This window comes from Mustela putorius, unplaced genomic scaffold (genome assembly GCF_011764305.1).
Source record: "Mustela putorius furo isolate JIRA1106 unplaced genomic scaffold, ASM1176430v1.1 tig00003863_pilon_pilon_pilon, whole genome shotgun sequence".
Taxonomy (NCBI): domain Eukaryota; kingdom Metazoa; phylum Chordata; class Mammalia; order Carnivora; family Mustelidae; genus Mustela; species Mustela putorius.
In genome coordinates this window covers 6,278,370-6,295,949 of record NW_025422015.1, presented here as the reverse complement: position 1 = coordinate 6,295,949, position 17,580 = coordinate 6,278,370, and the positions used below count along the sequence as shown (strand labels likewise).

The following is a 17,580-nucleotide window of genomic DNA, read 5'->3' as shown; positions in this document are numbered from 1 at the left end:
TGAGGCGGCGCAGGAGGGAGAGTGGGTGACTTCCGGGGGGCTCGGTCTCCAGGGCTAGGTGCCCTCCTCTTTGACGTGATGTGCCTTGACTGCAAGCCCCACCCCCACCCTGGGCTTAGGCTGGTTGGAGTGGCTTTGTGTTGGTCACCCCAGCCCCCCACCCCGGGGGCCAGGACCCCCTGTGCCACCACATACCGGTCATTGACGAAGGAGAACATGAGCAGCCTCTGCTCAATGAACCACTTCCACTCGGGGTTCTCGCTCTGAAGGTCACGGTAATTGTCGTTGGAGACGATGACCCCATCCAGCTCGTAGGCCACCTTCACAATGTAGCGGTCATCATAGCAGACCACCCGCTTGCCGTTCACCTTGCGGGACGGGGTGTACACAAGCACCGCCTGCCTCTCCAGCGCCTCCAGCACGTGCTGCTCTGGGGGCCACAGGGCGGGCAGGAGATAGAATGTGGCAGCTTCCGGGGCAGGGCTCCCACCCCCAAATCCATCTTCACATCCCCCAGCATGCTCAGCGGCTCAGGGAGCCTTTCTGAGCCAGCTGCCTCCTCCCCCACCCATGGCCCAGCCTGGCCGCTCAGTGAGGAGCTGGGGGGTCCTGAGAGGCATGTGCCAGCAGCCTGGGGTCAAGGGGACACGAGTCATGACAGAATTCCCAAGAACGGTACTCAACAAGGCAGAGTCACTTCAGAAGGCACAGTGAAGCCATAGCTCTTGTCCCTCGGATGGTTACATGACATAAGGCCCTACCACACTAGACACCAGAGTCTTCCTGGAGAAAGACGTTGGAATTTTAACTGGAATCCTGGCAATGCCAGTTACTAGAAGACTTGCAATCCCCCTGAAAGGCTCCTGCCTGGGCTCGGAGCCACTGTCCATCTTCCCCATGGTACAGGGGTCTGCTTGGGACACCTTCGGGATAGAGCCTCCCATACCACGGCTCTGAGGGACCCAAGAATGTAATAGGAGGCATCTGGGATTAAAAATCTATAACCCGGGGGGCAGCCTGGGTGGCTCAGTCATTGAGCATCTGCCTTTGGCTTGGGTCGTGATCCCAGGACGGGTCCTGGGATCAAGTCCCCACATTGGGGCTCCTTGCTCGGCAGGGAGCCTGCTTCTCCCACTCCCACTCCCTGCTTCTGTTCCCTCTCTCCCTGTCAAATAAATAAATAAACAAATAATCTTTAAAAACAAACAAACAAGAATTTATAACGTGGGGACTCCTGAGTGGCTCAGTGGGTCAAGCCTCTGCCTTTGTCTCCGGTCATAATCTCAGGGTCCCATGATCGAGCCCCGGATCAGGCTCTCTGTTCAGCGGAGAGCCTGCTCCCCCCCCCCGCCACCTCTGCCTGCCTCTCTGCCTACTCGTGACCTCTCTCTCTGTCAAATAAATAAGCAAAATCTTAAAAAAAAAAAAACCTATAACCTGGATTCTTGTCTCCACTCCCACTCCTAGGCACCTCGTCCCTCTCTGAACACCAGATTTTGCATTTCCCATAAAATGAGCATAGTGAGTCCTTCTCCACATCCTTGGTGTCTGTGAGCAGACTGGATGAGCTCATCCAGTTCCCAGGTAGACTGGTGAGGAAGTGAATGCATATCACGTAGCACAGGGTCTCTTTTGGGAGCTAAAATCTACATTCCTGGAAAGCTTACTCTTTGACCTTAGTTGTGCCTTTGAGGGCATGCCAAAGAAAACCCCTTCTACCAGTAACAGTTACTCCGAACTTGGAAGAACATCATCATCTCCTTCACAAATTGTTTCTTCCCTCAAGTCGACATCCTTTCCTACATGACATGGTTTCCAGACTTTTAAAAAAGTACATAATGTGTAGAGGATACAAAGGGTACTTTTTAAAAAGCCACCTGCGCAGCACTCCCTCGTAGAAGTCACCCACCCCGTGAACACCCCCCCACTTTGCTGCTCCCCTCAACATAGCCCAAAGTGTAGAACTTTGTGTTTATAATTCCCTTCCTTTCATTTTCAAAAATGTGTAGGTTTCCATTCCCCAAAACGACTATGTTCAAGGTGATCAGGACCCTCTAGACTTTACACAATGGCATCACGCATACATATTCTTCTGCAATTGCTTTCTTCCTTTAACGTCGTGTCCGGGAGGTTGAGCCGTGTCCACAGGTTTACTGCGCTCAGTTCTGCATGTAAGTCTCCCGGGGGACAGAGGTACAAGGATTTCTCTAGCACGTACCTCTAAGAGCGATGTTGCTGAGTCGCAGGGAAAGGCACTTTGGACAAGACAATGCCGAGTTGTTTTCCAAAGTGGGTATATCAAGTTACAACCTAACACAGCATTTTAGTAAACTTTGTCAATGCTTGGCATTTTCAGGTTTCTGAATGCTTGCCAATCTGGTGGGTGTACAGTGGCCTCTTATTGTGGTTTTATTTTGCAGTTTTTTTGGATACTCACATAAAGGGATTGAGCATCTTTTCATATGTTTATTGGCCATTTATGTTTTCTCTTGGGTGAAAGGCCTATTCATGCTTTAGTTCATCTTTCTGTTGGTCCTTTGTCTGTGACTTATTAATTTGGAGAAGCTCTCTATAGATCTGGACAGTAATCCTTCATCAGGAATGTGTGACGGATGGCCTCTCCCAGCTCAAGGCTTGTCTTTTCTTTTTTTTTTTTTGTGGTATCCACTAATAAACAGAAGCTTTTATTTTAATCCAGGCAAATTTATGAATCTTTCCCCTGAAGATTTGCACTTGTCATGACTTGTTTAAAAAATCCAAAGTGATTTCCCTACCCTTTACCCATACTTCATTTAAATATTACACAACTGTTGAGAACCTCCATTCCCCATGTACAGACACTAAAGAATGATTGGGGGTAAGTGGCTCCTGGTAGAGAACTGAACACAAGTATTTATCCCCACCTCCTTCTCATGGTTCCACTGAAGCGGTAATGAAGAAGTACACAATGGGGCGGGGGTCCGTAATCACATTAAAATGGGCCAAGGAATAGCAGCAAACCCAGGATAACAGCAAAGAAACCAGGAGAGCAGCAAATCCAGGAAACCATACTGACCCTGCAGCACAGTGCTAGCTTCAGCAGCACATATACTAAAATTGACCCCGTAGCACATTGGGAGCCCCAGTCCAGAATGTGTGTAGAAGGCTGAAGGGGATGCCTGGGTGGCTCCGTCGGTTAAGCGTCTGCCTTAGGCTCAGGTCACGGTCCCAGGGTCCTGGGATCGAGCCCTACACTGGGGCAGCCTGCTCAGCGGGGAGCCTGCTTCTCCCACTCCTCCTTGCTCTTGCGTTCTCTCATTATCTCTGTCACTATCTCTGTTTCTCTCCCTCTCTCTATTAAATAATACAATCCTTAAAAAATAAAAATAATTTTTAAGAAAAGAAACTATTAAAAAGAAGGCTGAAGTGGATTGGGCGCCATTCTCCCTGCAAAGGCCAGAGCATTCAGGCCGGGGGAGACGGAACGGGGTGAGGGCAGAAGTCGGGGTGAGAGCTACTCCTGGGGTTGCTGCATCCACCTTTTCCCTACCCTTACCACTATAAAGAAACTGCGGTGTCACTAGGAAGGGGGAGTTCTGCTATGTGGCCTTTGACCTCGAGTAAAGCCATCGTGGTTGTGGCATTGCAGTAACAGGGGCTGGGCTGCCCAGACTCCTGCCTGCTGGGTCTGCCCCAACGAGATCTGCCGGTCAACACGGATGGCCCGCCCGGCCACTGCGGGAAAGAGCCACACACCAGGGGAGAAAACACAAGGAAATCACATAGATACGGATCTAAGCTCTAACCAAACTGGCTCTTTATCCACAGATTAAAAACTGGCCACCAAAAAACCCACCAGACTTTTGAGAAGACGTAAGAGCACACGCACATAAAGGGAGAGAGAGGGGGATGGGGGAGGGGGAGGCAGTGAACAAAGAGAAGTGGCCTCCCAAAAATAAACAGCATTCACAGAACTGAAGAGAATTTTTTAGAGTCTGTATTACAAGAGACATAGTCTACAGAGACTTCATCCCTAAGACAGGAGGGTCATTTCATTTAAGAAAGAAAGGCGGAGAACCTGAAAGAGAAGAATCGGTAATTGGTGACCATGGACAGAATTAAACACAACACCAAAAGCTTTTGGTTAAAAGGCTGAAAGAGGGGTGTCCGGGGGTGGGTGCTCAGTCAGTTAAGCATCTGCCTTCAGCTCAGGTCATGATCCCAGAGTCCTGGGATCAAGCCCCACGCCGGGCTCCCTGATCAGCGGGGAGTCTGCTTCTCCCTCTCCCTCTGCACACAATAATTTGGGGGACTGAATCCTTCGCACTAAAAGACAAAAAATCTGTTTATTCATCTACTCAACAACTATGCACTGAGCACCTACTGCAGGGCGGGTACTGTGCTAGGTGCTAGCGCTATGGCAGTGAGTATCCACAGTCAGCGCTTCCAGGAGCTTACAGTCCAGGGAGGAAGACAGACATTATCACACCAATAGCTAAGTAGTAATTGACTGTAACTGTCCCGAGTACTTCCAAGAAAAGACGGACAGTCCTTGATGAGCATATCCCTGCTACACCTACCTCTGATAGGGGTGTCAGATCTCGGGGGATCTTTCCTCCAGGATGGGACAAAAACTTTGATGTAGGTGTGTCCTCTGTCCCTGAACCAGTCCACAGCCAGCTGGATTCCCCGGCAAGAGAAGGCTTCTTTATTTCCATGGCTACAAAGGGAAAACAAAGAAATCTGTAGAGTCACAGGAAGGGTTCCCAGAGAGTGATTTCCCCTGATAGTATCCTGAATCACAGTCTCCTAATCAAAGGGAATCAGGAAAATCTGCATTTTAAAAATAGTTCGTTCCTTGCAAAAAGTGTATCCCTTAACTGGCACCGTGCAGCGTGTGATGGTACGTATGTGGAGAGGGCACTGGGCTCCCAGGGACGTGCATTCCGAGGAGGAATAGACAAGAACCCCCTTTTTGCCCGAAGCCGATAGGGATCAAGACGGGATGGAGGAGAGTGGCCATCTGCAGAATGCTCTTATCCTAAGCGAGGGGTACCAGTGTGTTATGGGGCTCCTCAAGTCCAAGTAAGGAGGCCAATGTGCCCCCCCCAAATGCCCGTGAAGTGTCGATGGAGGCAGGAAAGAGAGAGCAGCGTGAGAGGAGGCCCAAGACCAGTCAGGGCTTTGCGTGCCTTCCTGAAGGCTTTCTTCCCCTCAGACCAATCAGAAGCCATAGAAGGATTTGAAGACTGGGGGGTCGGCGTGATGCGATGTGATTCAATCCTGGGTATGTATCCCAGAGCTGTAGCACAGTGGATGCTGAATTGGAAAGGAGCAAAGTGGGGGTGAGGTCCGAGGTAGGAAGTTGTCACGGTCATCACAGCCAAACTAGGTAATGACGTGGGCCGCATGGGTGGTTGTCAGAGAAGGGAGAAGGGGAGGTGAACCTGAGAGACATTTAGAAGAGAAAAGTCTCTAGAATGTGGTGACTGACGGGATAAAGGATGACAGAGAAGAAGGCTCTGAGGAGGCCTCCGGACCTCTGGCTTGTTCATCTGTGGGCTCCCGGTTGACCCAGGGAGTTCTGGAGTAGGACAGGGTGTGGAGGGAAAGAGTTCTGTCATGGACATACAGCAAGGAAAGGTTAAGGATACAGCTGGGGTTGAGAAGAGAGTTCTGGGCGATGCACTCACACAGCGGCTGGAGCCATGGCATGGAGAGAATGGCCTGGCTCCCTGGAGGGAGAGCGAGAGTCCTGGAAGATGGGTCTAGGGGCACTCTGGGACTCAGCAGCTGGTTACGGGGAGAGTGGGGCAATCTCACAAGAGAGACAGAAAGGGTCTACCAGGTCACAAGGAAGTTAACCAGAGGAGGCCGGCATTGTGCAAGCCACAGGAAAGAAGTCTGAAAACATCCCTCAGAGTGAGTCTGTGCAGGTCAGTGATGTTTTGCTGGCGAGGGAGACAAGCAGATAGAGACTGCAGAATCAGACTTAGCCCTGGGTGCCATTCAGCCTGGCCTCAAGGTGAGGTCACTCTCTGCTCTGCTTCCTGCCCAGCCACCTGCACAGCCTCAGCCCTGTCTCCTGGCAGGCACCTTCTCCACGCCTACCACAGGACCTTTGAACCGGATATTTCTTATCCTCTTGGCCTGGTACATGCCTCCTTCTCCTTCAGATCTCACCTTCATCTCTACTTCCTCAGGAAAGCATCCCCAGACCCTTATTCTGAGTCCTCAGGAGACTAATACCAGTTGAAGGATGACACCCACCCTAGGAGAAACAGGTCTCCCCCTCTCCTATGTCACAAGCTCCTTTTGCTGCCCACTGAATTCCCAGCACCTGCCATGGTGCCCAATGATGGGCAACAGGTCAGTAAAAATGTGTTGAGTACATGAGTGGCTAAGAAGACACAGGTCCTTTGAGCAGCTAGAGGTGGAACAGCCCCAGGGGCAGAGTTGGCTAGAAAGACTTCAACACAGGGAAGGCTCGGCATGCCTAGGGACCAAAGAGAGAACAGAGTGACTGGAGGCATGGAGAGGGGGCAAAGGGGAGAGTTGTATGGGTTCTCAAAGAGCCGAGGGTCACCTGGACCCCCGTCTGCTGAGAAGCCTGGTCTCCAGCAGTCTGCCTACATCCAGACAAGGACAACGCTCCCGATTTTCATGCTGCAGTTTGTCTTGGGCACAGCCCCTCCTGCTGTTTCCTCCGAGGGGCCAGGAGAGGTCCGGGTTTGCAAGAGAAAAACGGGAGTCTCTGGAAACATAATCCATAGTAGTGCAAGTCAGGCTTTGTGGAGAGACTGAAGGAGAACTTGGAACTGCTTGTGTTCCAGTGACGATCAGGAACCAGGCCTTGCGTCCTACATCGGTAGTGTCTTCCGGTTTAGAGAAAATATCCCTCTGGCCACGGAGGCCCCGCTGGGAGGCTGATGCAAACAGCAGGGAGAAAAAATGTCAACGACTGTGGTGAAAGGAAGACGAAGTGGACAGCGCGTACCTCTGCCCCGGCGGAAGCTGAAAAAAGAAAGGCGACGGAGGGAGAAAGAAGGGGTCCTTCCCAGGGCCCTCACCCCTGCATTCCTCAACTGCTCTACCCCCTGAGCCAGAGGGGTCAGGGTAGAAACCTCAGGATGGGTGCGAAGAGGAGGCTGAAGGCTTTTTGGAGAAATCCTGGTTTTAGCAGAAGCAGCCTCCCAGGGGGCTATGAGGGTGCCTGGGAGGAAAGGGGCAGACAGGTGAGCTGGAAGCAACATTTCTGGATCCCTTGTGTGCCCGCAGGCCTGGTGGATCGTCTGAGGCCTGGGGATGGACAAACAGGCCCCTGGAGGGGAGCAGGACTGTAAGCCAGGATGGCATCCCAAAAGGCCAAATGGGACCAATGACCTTTCTCCGCTGACCCTTCTAGAAGCCAGGCCAGGCCAGACCAGCCACCCTTTAGCAGAGACCAGTGAGGGTCCCAGACCCTCCTCTCCCAGCCAGCATCAGGTCTCTAAGCCCCCAGATGCCATTTGCGAGAAGAGCAGGGGAGAGGAAAATGAACCCCAAATCATCCAGAAGGCAGAAGACACTGAGATATCACAAATTGGTCAATTTAGGTTTGCTCTCTCTGCTACCTAAATAGGTAGGGAAGAGATCGCATCTTCCCCAGAAAAGGTCTATTTTCTGTGCACATTAAAGCAGGAATGTGAACAACTAAAGACACTCCATCCCCAAACATGCCTCTGTCGGTGGCAACGATGTCTCCCCTCCATCAGTTCCCTAGTACACATATCACTGCCACAATTCTTTTAAAATGTTTTCTCGAGCTCTCTCTTTTCTGTGACTTCCCGTCTGTTTCTGTGACTGCACACCTTTGTGGGTAGGTGGCTGGAGGGGCCACATTCAGTGATGAGGCTGAGCCCAGTCCCTCTGAAGAGGCAAACGTGAGCAGGGCAATGGTTTCTGGTGACGGGCAGGACCGCAGCCTGCAGGGGCCCTCCTGGGGGCACGTGGAGGGGAAGGAGTGGTAGTTTAGGAGTTCAGGAAGAGAAAAACTGAGGAATGGTGCTACCATCCGCTTCGTGCCGCAAAAATGGGTCCCATGGCCTCTTTCACACAAGACTCCAAGATGGCGGACCCTTAGCCAAGAGTTTCAAAAGGGCAACAAATACCGTGAAGTCCAAGTGAAGATGGAACAACCACACATCAGCTCGTAGCCCTAAGAAGTGTTCTCCCTTCCAGCTTTGACTCCAGGTAAGGGAAGTCAGGGACTAAATCCTAGAGTCACTTAAGCTGTTGTCTCTGGAATAGAGGGTTTTTATTCAAGTCCATGGTTCTTCAGGACTGGATTCCCACGCACCCCACCCCAACCTCCCCTCTAAGCCTTCTGGTCTCTTTTGAGATGTGGAGACTATTATTGTTCAATCCTTGCCCTATATATATATTTTTTTAACCAACCTCAAAACCCCATTATGGCTGCCCTATTTTTGACCACAGAAAGCCCCAGGCCATGGCAGGATTGAAGCCACAAGCAGAGACCACCTTCTCACTGAGTTTGGGGCGGGGGGGGGGGTCCTCTCTCTAGGAGCTGGCAGAGTTCCCAGTCAGGCAAGAAAGCCCCACGGTTGCCCTAGGACCACACCACTCGGCACACAGATGAAAATGCAGAAGTCAAAAACACCTGTTCCTTTGTGCAGCCCTACACTCACTCAACACTGATTTGTGAGCAAGGCTCTATGCTGAGTCCTCAGAGACAGTGAACAGGACAGCCCTCACTCCTGCTTCCTGGCTCATGTTTAATATTTGTGGAGTCGTATGTACCGGGCCACTTGGCACTCGGCACTCCAATCATTACAAGGAGCGCCTGAGGAAGTGACCGTCCTTCCACTGTATGCTTGAGGAAACTAAAGCAAAGAAATGTGCCCAATTCCCTGATCTAATGACAGGTCTCAGAGCCTGACCTGTGGGGTTGCAAACTCCTCCACCTCCATCTCTTATCCCGAGTGTTCCTGCCCCTCCCCGTCCCTGCCCGTGGAAGCAAGACAGTAATTCTTTTGAAGCTTAAGTCACCTGCTGTTACAAGGCTGCAGTTGGGGGGAAGGACCTTAGCTCTTTTTTTTTTTTTTAAAAGATTTTATTTATTTATTTGACAGAGAGAGATAATCACAAGTACATAGGCAGAGAGAGAGGAGGAAGCAAGCTCCCCACCGAGCAGAGAGCGCGATGTAGGGCTTGATCCTAGGACTCTGAGATCATGGCCTGAGCCAAAGGCAGAGGCTTAACCCACTGAGCCACCCAGGTGCCCCAGGACCTTAGCTCTTATTAACAGTCACTGCAACCAGCTCCCCAGGCAGCTGAGAGCCAGGCCCTGGGAAAAGGAGACAGAGGAGGGAGGTTTTGAATAAAGGGAAGGTGGTAAGGGGAAGTGGGTGTCTGCCTGAGGCCGGCTCTGTCTGCAGAACAATCCCGCCCGGGGCAGCCAGGGTTCTGCAGCCCTTTACAGGAAGGAGCCCACCTGGCAACTCATCGCTGTCGCAGTCTCTTGCCCAGGAGGTTCTGCAGAAGTCAGCAGCTCACAGAACCGTCCCTCCGAGCGTGCGGTAGTGATGGCAGGCGGGAGGAAAGGAAAAGAGAAGTGGAGATCCCTTCAGAGCATGAGCTGTGAAGGCACGAAACTCTTTCCATTCCGTTTCTTATTTGGAGTTAAACTGCAAACACCTGGAACCTGGAGTGTATAGCCTTTGCCCCAAAAGCTCTTTCCCCAGCTCACGTCAGGGGGAAGAGACAGGGTGGCCTCTGGAAGAGGGGTCACCATCATCTCAGAGAAGGAGAAACAGGTGCAGACCTAGCCAGCATAGGTCAGAGGCAACTCAAGAGCTCCATAGCAGGTGTGGCCCCCTAAGGCAGCCTCCACTAGTAACCCACAGGGATGGGGGAGGAGGCTGAGGAGCCCCCCACCCCCTTGCAGGCCTGAGGTCTGATCACTGAAGATTCGTGACTCCAGAAAAAGTCAGGGTCTGTTGAGGTTTCCAAGAGTTTAAAAATGTACATGAGAACCCAAACAAAAAGCCCTGTGCACCCCAAAATGAGGGCACATTTACATGAAACCCTCGTCTGGGGGCAGCAAGAGGATGTGAAATTATCAGGTGGTTTTTCGCCCAAGCTGAAGTCCTTCCAATCTCTCTTTTCCAGCATTTGCCTACAGTATGCACCACCCAGGAGGCGGCAGTGAGCCCCTGAGAAGCCGCGCAGCTCCTAACACACAGTCCACGAAAGTCACCCTCTGGTTCAAGCCTGCTGGACCCTGTCCTCAGGGTCAAGTGCGATGCCCTCGAGTACACTGAGCCCACACCCTCCTATCTCCGATATGGACATGTGTGCGCATGTGCACAGGCCCACCCACGCCCCTCGAAGGTGAGGGGACTGTGCAGGCAAATCAGTCTTTGCTCAGCTCTGCCAGAGCCACGGGTCAGTGCACATGCGTGGCCCTCGGCACAAGTTCCCAACATGCTGGCGGCAGCAGGAGAGGCGTCCTGGGCACTGGTCCTGCAAAGACCACCTGCCCCCTGGTGTGGGAGTGACGGTACCCAGCAGAACCTGTCTGCAGCAGGCAAGTCAGGGCTCATCCTGCCTGGGATGGGCTCTGGTCCACACAGGCAGCCTCTGGCGCCAGAATAAAAGTCCATGGGGTCAGTCTCCCACTCTGAGATGCTTTCGAAGGCTGAAAAGCCAAAGCTGCACAGTGCTAGAGAAAGTGCAGGACTTTGGGAAGAGCTCTGGAAGCAGAGCCTGGCACTTAACAGCTCTGTGACCTTGGGCAAGTAACCTATCCTCTCTGAACCTCTGCAGAAGAAGAGAAATTCCTTCATAAGAAAAAGGCATTTAATGCATAAAATAATCACCTTGAATCCTAGAATGTTACTGGTAGAAAGCCACTGAAGATGATGTTGATAATGATGATGATTTCATCCAACCTCTTAATTGTATAAACAGGGCTCAAAAAGTAAGGTGACCCACTCCAAGGTCATACAGCTGAAAAGCTAGACCTGTACTGTCCAACACATAGGCACTCACCACAGTTGGCTATTTACATTTAAATTCAAATTAACTCAAATTTAAAATTCAGGTCCTTGGTCACAATAGCCACATTCCAAGTGCTTAGTAGCCCTGTGTCCAGTGGCCATCGTAATGGACAGTGCAGGTATAGAGCTTTCATCAAAGGGAGTTTTGCTGGGCAGATCTCAGCTAGAGATCAGGACTGAGAGCTTCAGACTCTCGTTGGCTCCTGGGGGCAGGAAGGACATGTGCTCCAAACTGCCTTTTAAGTCCTTCCTCACTTCTTCCAGGGCCAGACAGCCGATGAAGCTGTAGCCTCTTCAAAAGCAGAGAATGGGGCACCTGGGTGGCTCAGTGGGTTAAAGCCTCTGCCTTCCGCTTGGGTCGTGATCCCAGGGTCCTGGGATCGAGCCCCGAGTCGGGCTCTCTGCTCAGCAGGGAGCCTGCTTCCTCCACTCTCTCTCTGCCTGCCTCTCTGCCTACTTATGATCTCTGTCTGTCAAATAAATAAATAAAATCTTTAAAAAAAAATCAGAGAATGGGCAAATCTGTGATGGTACAAAACCTCAGGAAAGGAGAATTTTCAGAAACCACATTTCTGAGGTTAACGGAGTTTTGAGTTCAGCAGATCATAACTAGACACTATGTTGGGTTTCAAACTACCCATTGCCTCTAAAGGGTGAGCCCCACACTGAAATCTGTCCTTTGCAACTGGGACTGGGTGGAGCCTGAAGGTCATGGGTCACGTGGGAGCTGGCTGGAGGACACAGTAGGAGGACACTGTCGTCGGAGAAGGAGCAGGGGATGAGGTAGGACCTCAAACCCCAGCATCTTCTAGACTGGCCCCTGAGCAAACCAAGTCCCACCCACCAGCTGGTGGTTGTGCAATGTATCTTTTTTTCCTAACTAAGGATGCAGGAGGCTGAGGAAAGGGACACACATATGCACAGACATGTCCACACACGTACAGACACACATATGCACAGATATGTCCACACGCTGAGACCTCACATAGACACACGTGTGCTCATTGACTGAGATGCTGTTTAGGCAGCAAGTGTGTGAAAGCATTAGAGCTCTGACACACTCTTTATAACAAGCTTGAGTGATGGCTTTCATTTGTCACCCACACAGATGGAGCGTGAAGGGGTTAGATGGATGACAACAGTGGGAGGCGGGAGTAGGAATAAATGGGTTTATCTGGAATGCATCATGGTCACTCACAAGGAGAAGATGCCATTCAAGTTTGAATTCCAAGCAGCAACAGAGCTTTTCATCAATAGAAAATCCTCCAACACCACCCTATCGAAACAATTTCTAAAAACTGTCTGCTCCCCACGAGAGCCTGCCCACACTTTCCTGTAGCACCTGACATAGTCCTTCTAGTCCACAGCCGTTCTTCTGATCTGGGATCACAGAGCTGGTACAATCTTAGGGCTGGAAAGGTCCTCACTTTAAGAAATACCCTTTTAGGGGTGCCTGGGTGGCTCACTGGGTTAAAGCCTGCCTTTGGCTCAGGTCATGATCTCAGGGTCCTGGGATCAAGCCCTGCATTGGGCTCTCTGCTCGGCGGGAGCCTACTTCCTCCTCTCTCTCTGCCTGCTTCTCTGCCTACTTGTGATCTCCTTCTGTCAAATAAATAAATACAATCTTAAAAAAAAAAATACCCTTTTACCTTTAAAGCTTCCTTTGTACAGATCTCCAGAAGGAAAGGGGACCCATCCTGCTTGGAGGCCAGGTACCCCTCACAATCCTCAGACTTCCCAGGACACTCAGAACCTTAAAAAATCTTAAAAGTCCTTCCAACTCTCCCTGATATCTCAAATTAAGCAGGATTTCATAGGCTGACCTGTCAGGTCCCTACACGGGAGCATGTGTACTGATGTCCCAGAGAGCCCAGGAGCAGCCCAGGGTGACCAGGCTGGCTCAGTCTTGACCCAATACTCTCAGGACACGTGGAGCGGGACCCCTAGGGACAGTACCCAAAGCTGGGCCATTCTGGGTGGAACCATTCCAAACTTCTGTCTTGCAGGGCCAAGTTCCAAGTGAGCCCCAGCACCCCCCACCCCCCCGGGGAAAGCCCCTGGATCTGCCAGCCAAAGGACGGACACCCTCCTGACTCATTCAGCACTGTGGATCACACAGCTTTTGTCAATTCCAGCCAGTGGCTCAGCATTCGAAGGGAGAAGTCATCTGTTTACAGCTACGAGGGACCGATTTCCTACAGATCTGCTGTTTGCCTGCCTGTAACTCAGGCCTGTAGCACAAAACTGCCCTTGTGTGAATACAGCCTCCTCCTTGCCCCACGTGGAGTGTGGCTGAGACTGTGAGATTGTCTCTAAGCTGAATGTAGCCATGCAGGTGTCAGGTGCTCATTGCAGAAACACACAAAGATGCCCAGACCACTGTGTCTGCATCCGCTCACAGGCCACAGGTACATGTCTCAGACCAGCTGGGGAACCATAGCACCACCAGCCACCTGTAGGGTGCAGCCCCCAGGAGACGGCTTCCCACTCAAGCACCTTTTCCCATCTGGTTCTAGTTATCCTGAGAGGCTGCTCAGCTATCTATCTATTCGCCTGTGTCCCAGAAGACACTTGAGGTGCTGTGGCTTTCCCAGTCCCACAGCTGCTCAGGGAGACTCCAGCTGAGAAGCCACAGTCTGTCACCGCCCAACGCCAGGCTCCTCCCTGGTTACCCACAGCCCTCCTCAGGAGAGAGTCTCTCCCTGGGTTGATATGAAAGCAGGAACTACCTGCTGAACGCTTACTCTTTGTCAGGCACTGTCCTAGGCACTGGGTGCGGCTCCAGGTCTTACAACTACCTTCTAGGGAGGTTTAATACCCACAGTACAGATGGAAAAAGTGAGGCTCAGAGAGATTAAGTAATTTAACTAAAGGCCGCACAGCTACCAAGGGTATGGAACGGGGATTCAAAAGCCCATCTGTTAGCCCCAAAACTCTTTGGACCAAACCACTGGATAGAGAGAGACCGTCCTCCCAACCCTGAGGATGAAGGGAAGTACCTCATTGCCACGTTGCTGCCGTCGATCACTATGGGTCGCAAGGAACCAGCGGGGCCTCCGCAGTCCTCTTCCAGCTCCGCCACCGGCCTGCGCTGGACAGAGTCCAGGGCCGCGCAGGAGCCCCTGGGAACGAGCAGGGGCGCCCCGCTGCCCTCACCGGCCCCCGGGCGACTGCCGGTCTGGATCAGCTCCCGCAGCACGTCGTTGACGAGGGCGCCCTCCCCCAGTTTGCCCAGCACCCTGACCACATCCTCCCGGCTGTAGCCCAGCTTCTGGAAGAACTCCATCTTGCTTGAGCGCTCCATGCTGCGGCAGCTGGGCCCCCGGTTCCTTCTGGCAGGGCCACCCGGTCATGAGCTAAAGAGAAAAGCCTCCATCAGGTGTTTTGCGAGCCGCCTGGCTTGGAGACTGTCGGGTTACTGAGGGCAAATTCTGCACACTCCCTCCCCACCTTATCTGTCAGGAAATCATGTTGCCTGGTCCCCTTGGGGATTTTCGGTTGCTCAGTGTGGTTAGGGAGCTGCAGATGCAATCTTGCTGCTTTTACTAGAGCACCTTCTGAGGCCTTCAGACACGCCCCCCCCCCAGGACCCTCTGGTCAGAGACACCGAGGGCAGCTGAGCGGACCACCCAGCGCTGGGAACATTTGTGCAGGGACAGGCCGGAGGAATGCTCCTGAGGCTCCATCCCTCCGTCCTGCGCTGAACAGCAGCCCCACCCCCCAGATTCATACGCTGAGGCCCTATCTCCCAGTCCCTCAGATTGTGACTCTGTTGATTAAGTTAAAATAAGGGTTGATTAAGTTAAAATGAGGTCATTAGGGTGATCCCTGATCCAATATGACTAGTGTCCTTATAAGAAGAGGAGAGTTAGGGACGGCTAGGTGACTCAGTCGGTTAAGCCTTGGACTCTTGGTTTCTGTTCAGGTCATGATCTCAGGGTCTTGAGATGGAGGCCAGCTCTGCGCTCAGTGGGGAGTCTGTCGCCCCCCTTCCGACTGCCCCTCCCCCGCCACTGTGTGCACGCTCTCTCTCTAAAATAAGTAGATCTTAAAAAAGAAAGAGTCATAAAATTATAGTTCCTGTGAAGAAAAATGAAACAATGCTCAAGCAAAAAGAATAAAAAGATACAATGCCTCTTCGTACAAACTCCAAATCCCACTTGCCTCTCCTGCTCTTTGTATCCTTCCCGTGCTTTTCCGATGTCCTGGCTTGCGGATCCAATAGATCCACACACACACACTGTCTTAGCGGGGTTGTTTTTCCATAAATAGATGAGTATTCAGCCACTTGCTTTTCTTATTAAGAATGCATCTGGGAACCCTTTCTGTGCCGGTATATCTGTTCCGGGATTTGCTGTATCCCCTGCATCGAGGACAGCACCTGACCCAGCGGACTCTCCACGCAGATTTGCCCAGTGAACACGGCGAGTAACCATCCGCTAGATGATGGAAGCAGAACTTGCCTTCCCTTTGCCCCTGTTACAGATCAGGCTCAACGCACCCCTGCAGCACTCAACCTGTCACCTGCCCTCTTCCCAGCAGCACAGGTGCCCTACCTCCCCTCAGTAGCCTCCTGCCCGCACCCTCAGCAGCATCCACGCTTCCCTACCAGGTTCTCAGCGGGGCTCCCCGTCCTCTGCAGGGCCACTCCCCTGAGGCTGGAGCCCCAATTCAACGGCCCCCCACCGGCTCTGGCAGGAATAGGGCTTCTGCAGCTGAATCCAACAACAGCTTCCAGGGCCTTAGGCAAACTCGGGACCACACCCTCGCATGTCATTTTAAATCAAAACATTTGGAAAACATTTTGGACCACTTCTTCCTGAAATTCTTCTCCCTGACGCCCTATGACTTGGCCTGAGTCTTCTAGTCTGTCCAGCTCTTTCTTTGGTCTCTGTTCATGTGTTTGACGATGAGGTCCTGCCCAGGCAGTCTGCTCTCCTGGTCATGCTCCCTACTTGCCCTTACATTGCCCTTATGTGCACACACACACACACACACACACGCCTCCAGATCCTGAGCAGGCCTGGGTGGGGGGGAGGGCTGTCCAGGGCTGCACTTCGGACTGAGACCCCGCTAAGCACCAGGCACCTCCCCCACCCCTGCTCCGCGTTATAAATCTGTGAGGCAAATGGCATGCGTGCTATTTGAATATATGAATGAAGTGTCCGCGGAGCTCAGAATCACTCGCCCAACATTTGCTGAATCTACTTCCGTGCTTGTCTAAGTGTGGTCCGTGGAAATTCAGGGAGGGCCTAAGACCCTTTCATGAAGACTTCAAAGTAAAAACTGTTTTCTAGTAACACTAAGGTTATTTGCTTTTTTTCCCCCACCGCTCTCATCCTTACCAGTACACCATGAAGTAAGTGTTCCTGAGAGCAGGTGTGGTGTGATGTTGCAGCAGAGTGAACACAGAAGGTGAGAGGCAAACCCAGCCCCTTTCTTTTAAGCCACATCTTAGAGATTTGCACAGCGTAAATCAGTGCCAGTCTCCTTACACATTTTCTCGTTTGGGAAAATAGAGTTATTTTTCATAAAAATGCATCATTTATATTAAGGTAATGACTTATGGTTATTTTAGGTAAAGGAATATTGTTTAATTTCTTAATTTTAGTTTCTCATAGGCTGCCTATCAATGGATGGCTAGAACCCCACAAGAACGAAAGCTCTTTGGCATCCCCAATAGTTATTAAAAGTGAAAAGGAGTTCTGAAACCAAAAGTTTCTTCTTAAATCCAGAGCTTTCCAGTAGGTATTTCCAAGAAGATGGTTCCATGGAGGCGACACATAGACTTGTCACCCAAGGCCCCGGGACAGAGGCACAAGGTCTTTCCATCCTTCAGCCTGGCCACTCTCACCCCCATCTGCCCACCTCCCCGCCCCCCACCCCTCTTCCATTCCCCCCACCCCGTGCCCCCTCCCACTCCTCTCTTTTCCATCCCATACCTAACTCACTGCCAGACTCCCACGGGCCCCCTCCCCAACCCCATCTGACCCAGCCACCATTTGTAGCCCGTAGTATATTTCTAAAACAAGTCTGATCATGCCCTTCCTTAGAAACACCCTCAGACCCCATGCTGACAACAAGAAAGAAACCAAATTCCTGAGCAGCCTGCGAACTGTCCCCTCGCAGTGCTGACCCTGGTCCACCTGCCACCCACCACTGGCCCACCTGGCCCTTTGTTTTGAGCTCTGCTGAATCCCTCCCCGCTCCCCAAGCATTCCAGAAGGTTCTCATCTCTGTGCTTCTGCATATGCCTTCCTCTCTACCTGGAATGCTCTTGTTGGTTTGGCAAACCTCAAGATACAGCTCATCAGCGCTGAGTTCGCAAACAGAATGAGTGGCTTGGTCATCTGTCTACCAGACACTTTGCTCACACCTCTATTAGAACGCACTGATGTGGGACGCCTGGGTGGCTCAGTTGGTTAAGCGGCTGCCTTCGGCTCGGGTCATGATCCCAGTGTCCTGGGATCGAGTCCCACATTGGGCTCCTTGCTCGGCAGGGAGCCTGCTTCTCCCTCTGCCTCTAGCCTGCCACTCTGTC

At 51.9% G+C, this 17,580-nt stretch overlaps 1 protein-coding gene across 4 annotated transcripts in view; it reads right to left on the bottom strand.

The window, feature by feature from the left end:
* The window catches only part of ZC3H12D (zinc finger CCCH-type containing 12D), a 36,943-nt gene that overhangs the window by 14,817 nt on the left and 4,546 nt on the right, over positions 1 to 17,580 (bottom strand). For 3 of the 4 annotated variants that reach the window (XR_006602310.1, XM_045066248.1, XM_045066249.1), the window contains 3 exons: positions 14,039 to 14,395; positions 4,560 to 4,699; positions 196 to 430 (listed from right to left, as the gene is read on the bottom strand). Coding sequence is in view for 3 of the 4 variants with exons in the window: in XM_045066248.1 (XP_044922183.1) it covers positions 196 to 430; positions 4,560 to 4,699; positions 14,039 to 14,343 (680 nt within the window). In the remaining variant the exon portion in view is untranslated. Of the gene's footprint in view, positions 1 to 195; positions 431 to 4,559; positions 4,700 to 14,038; positions 14,853 to 17,580 lie in introns of those variants that run through there. The other variant, XM_045066250.1, reaches the window with a different exon arrangement.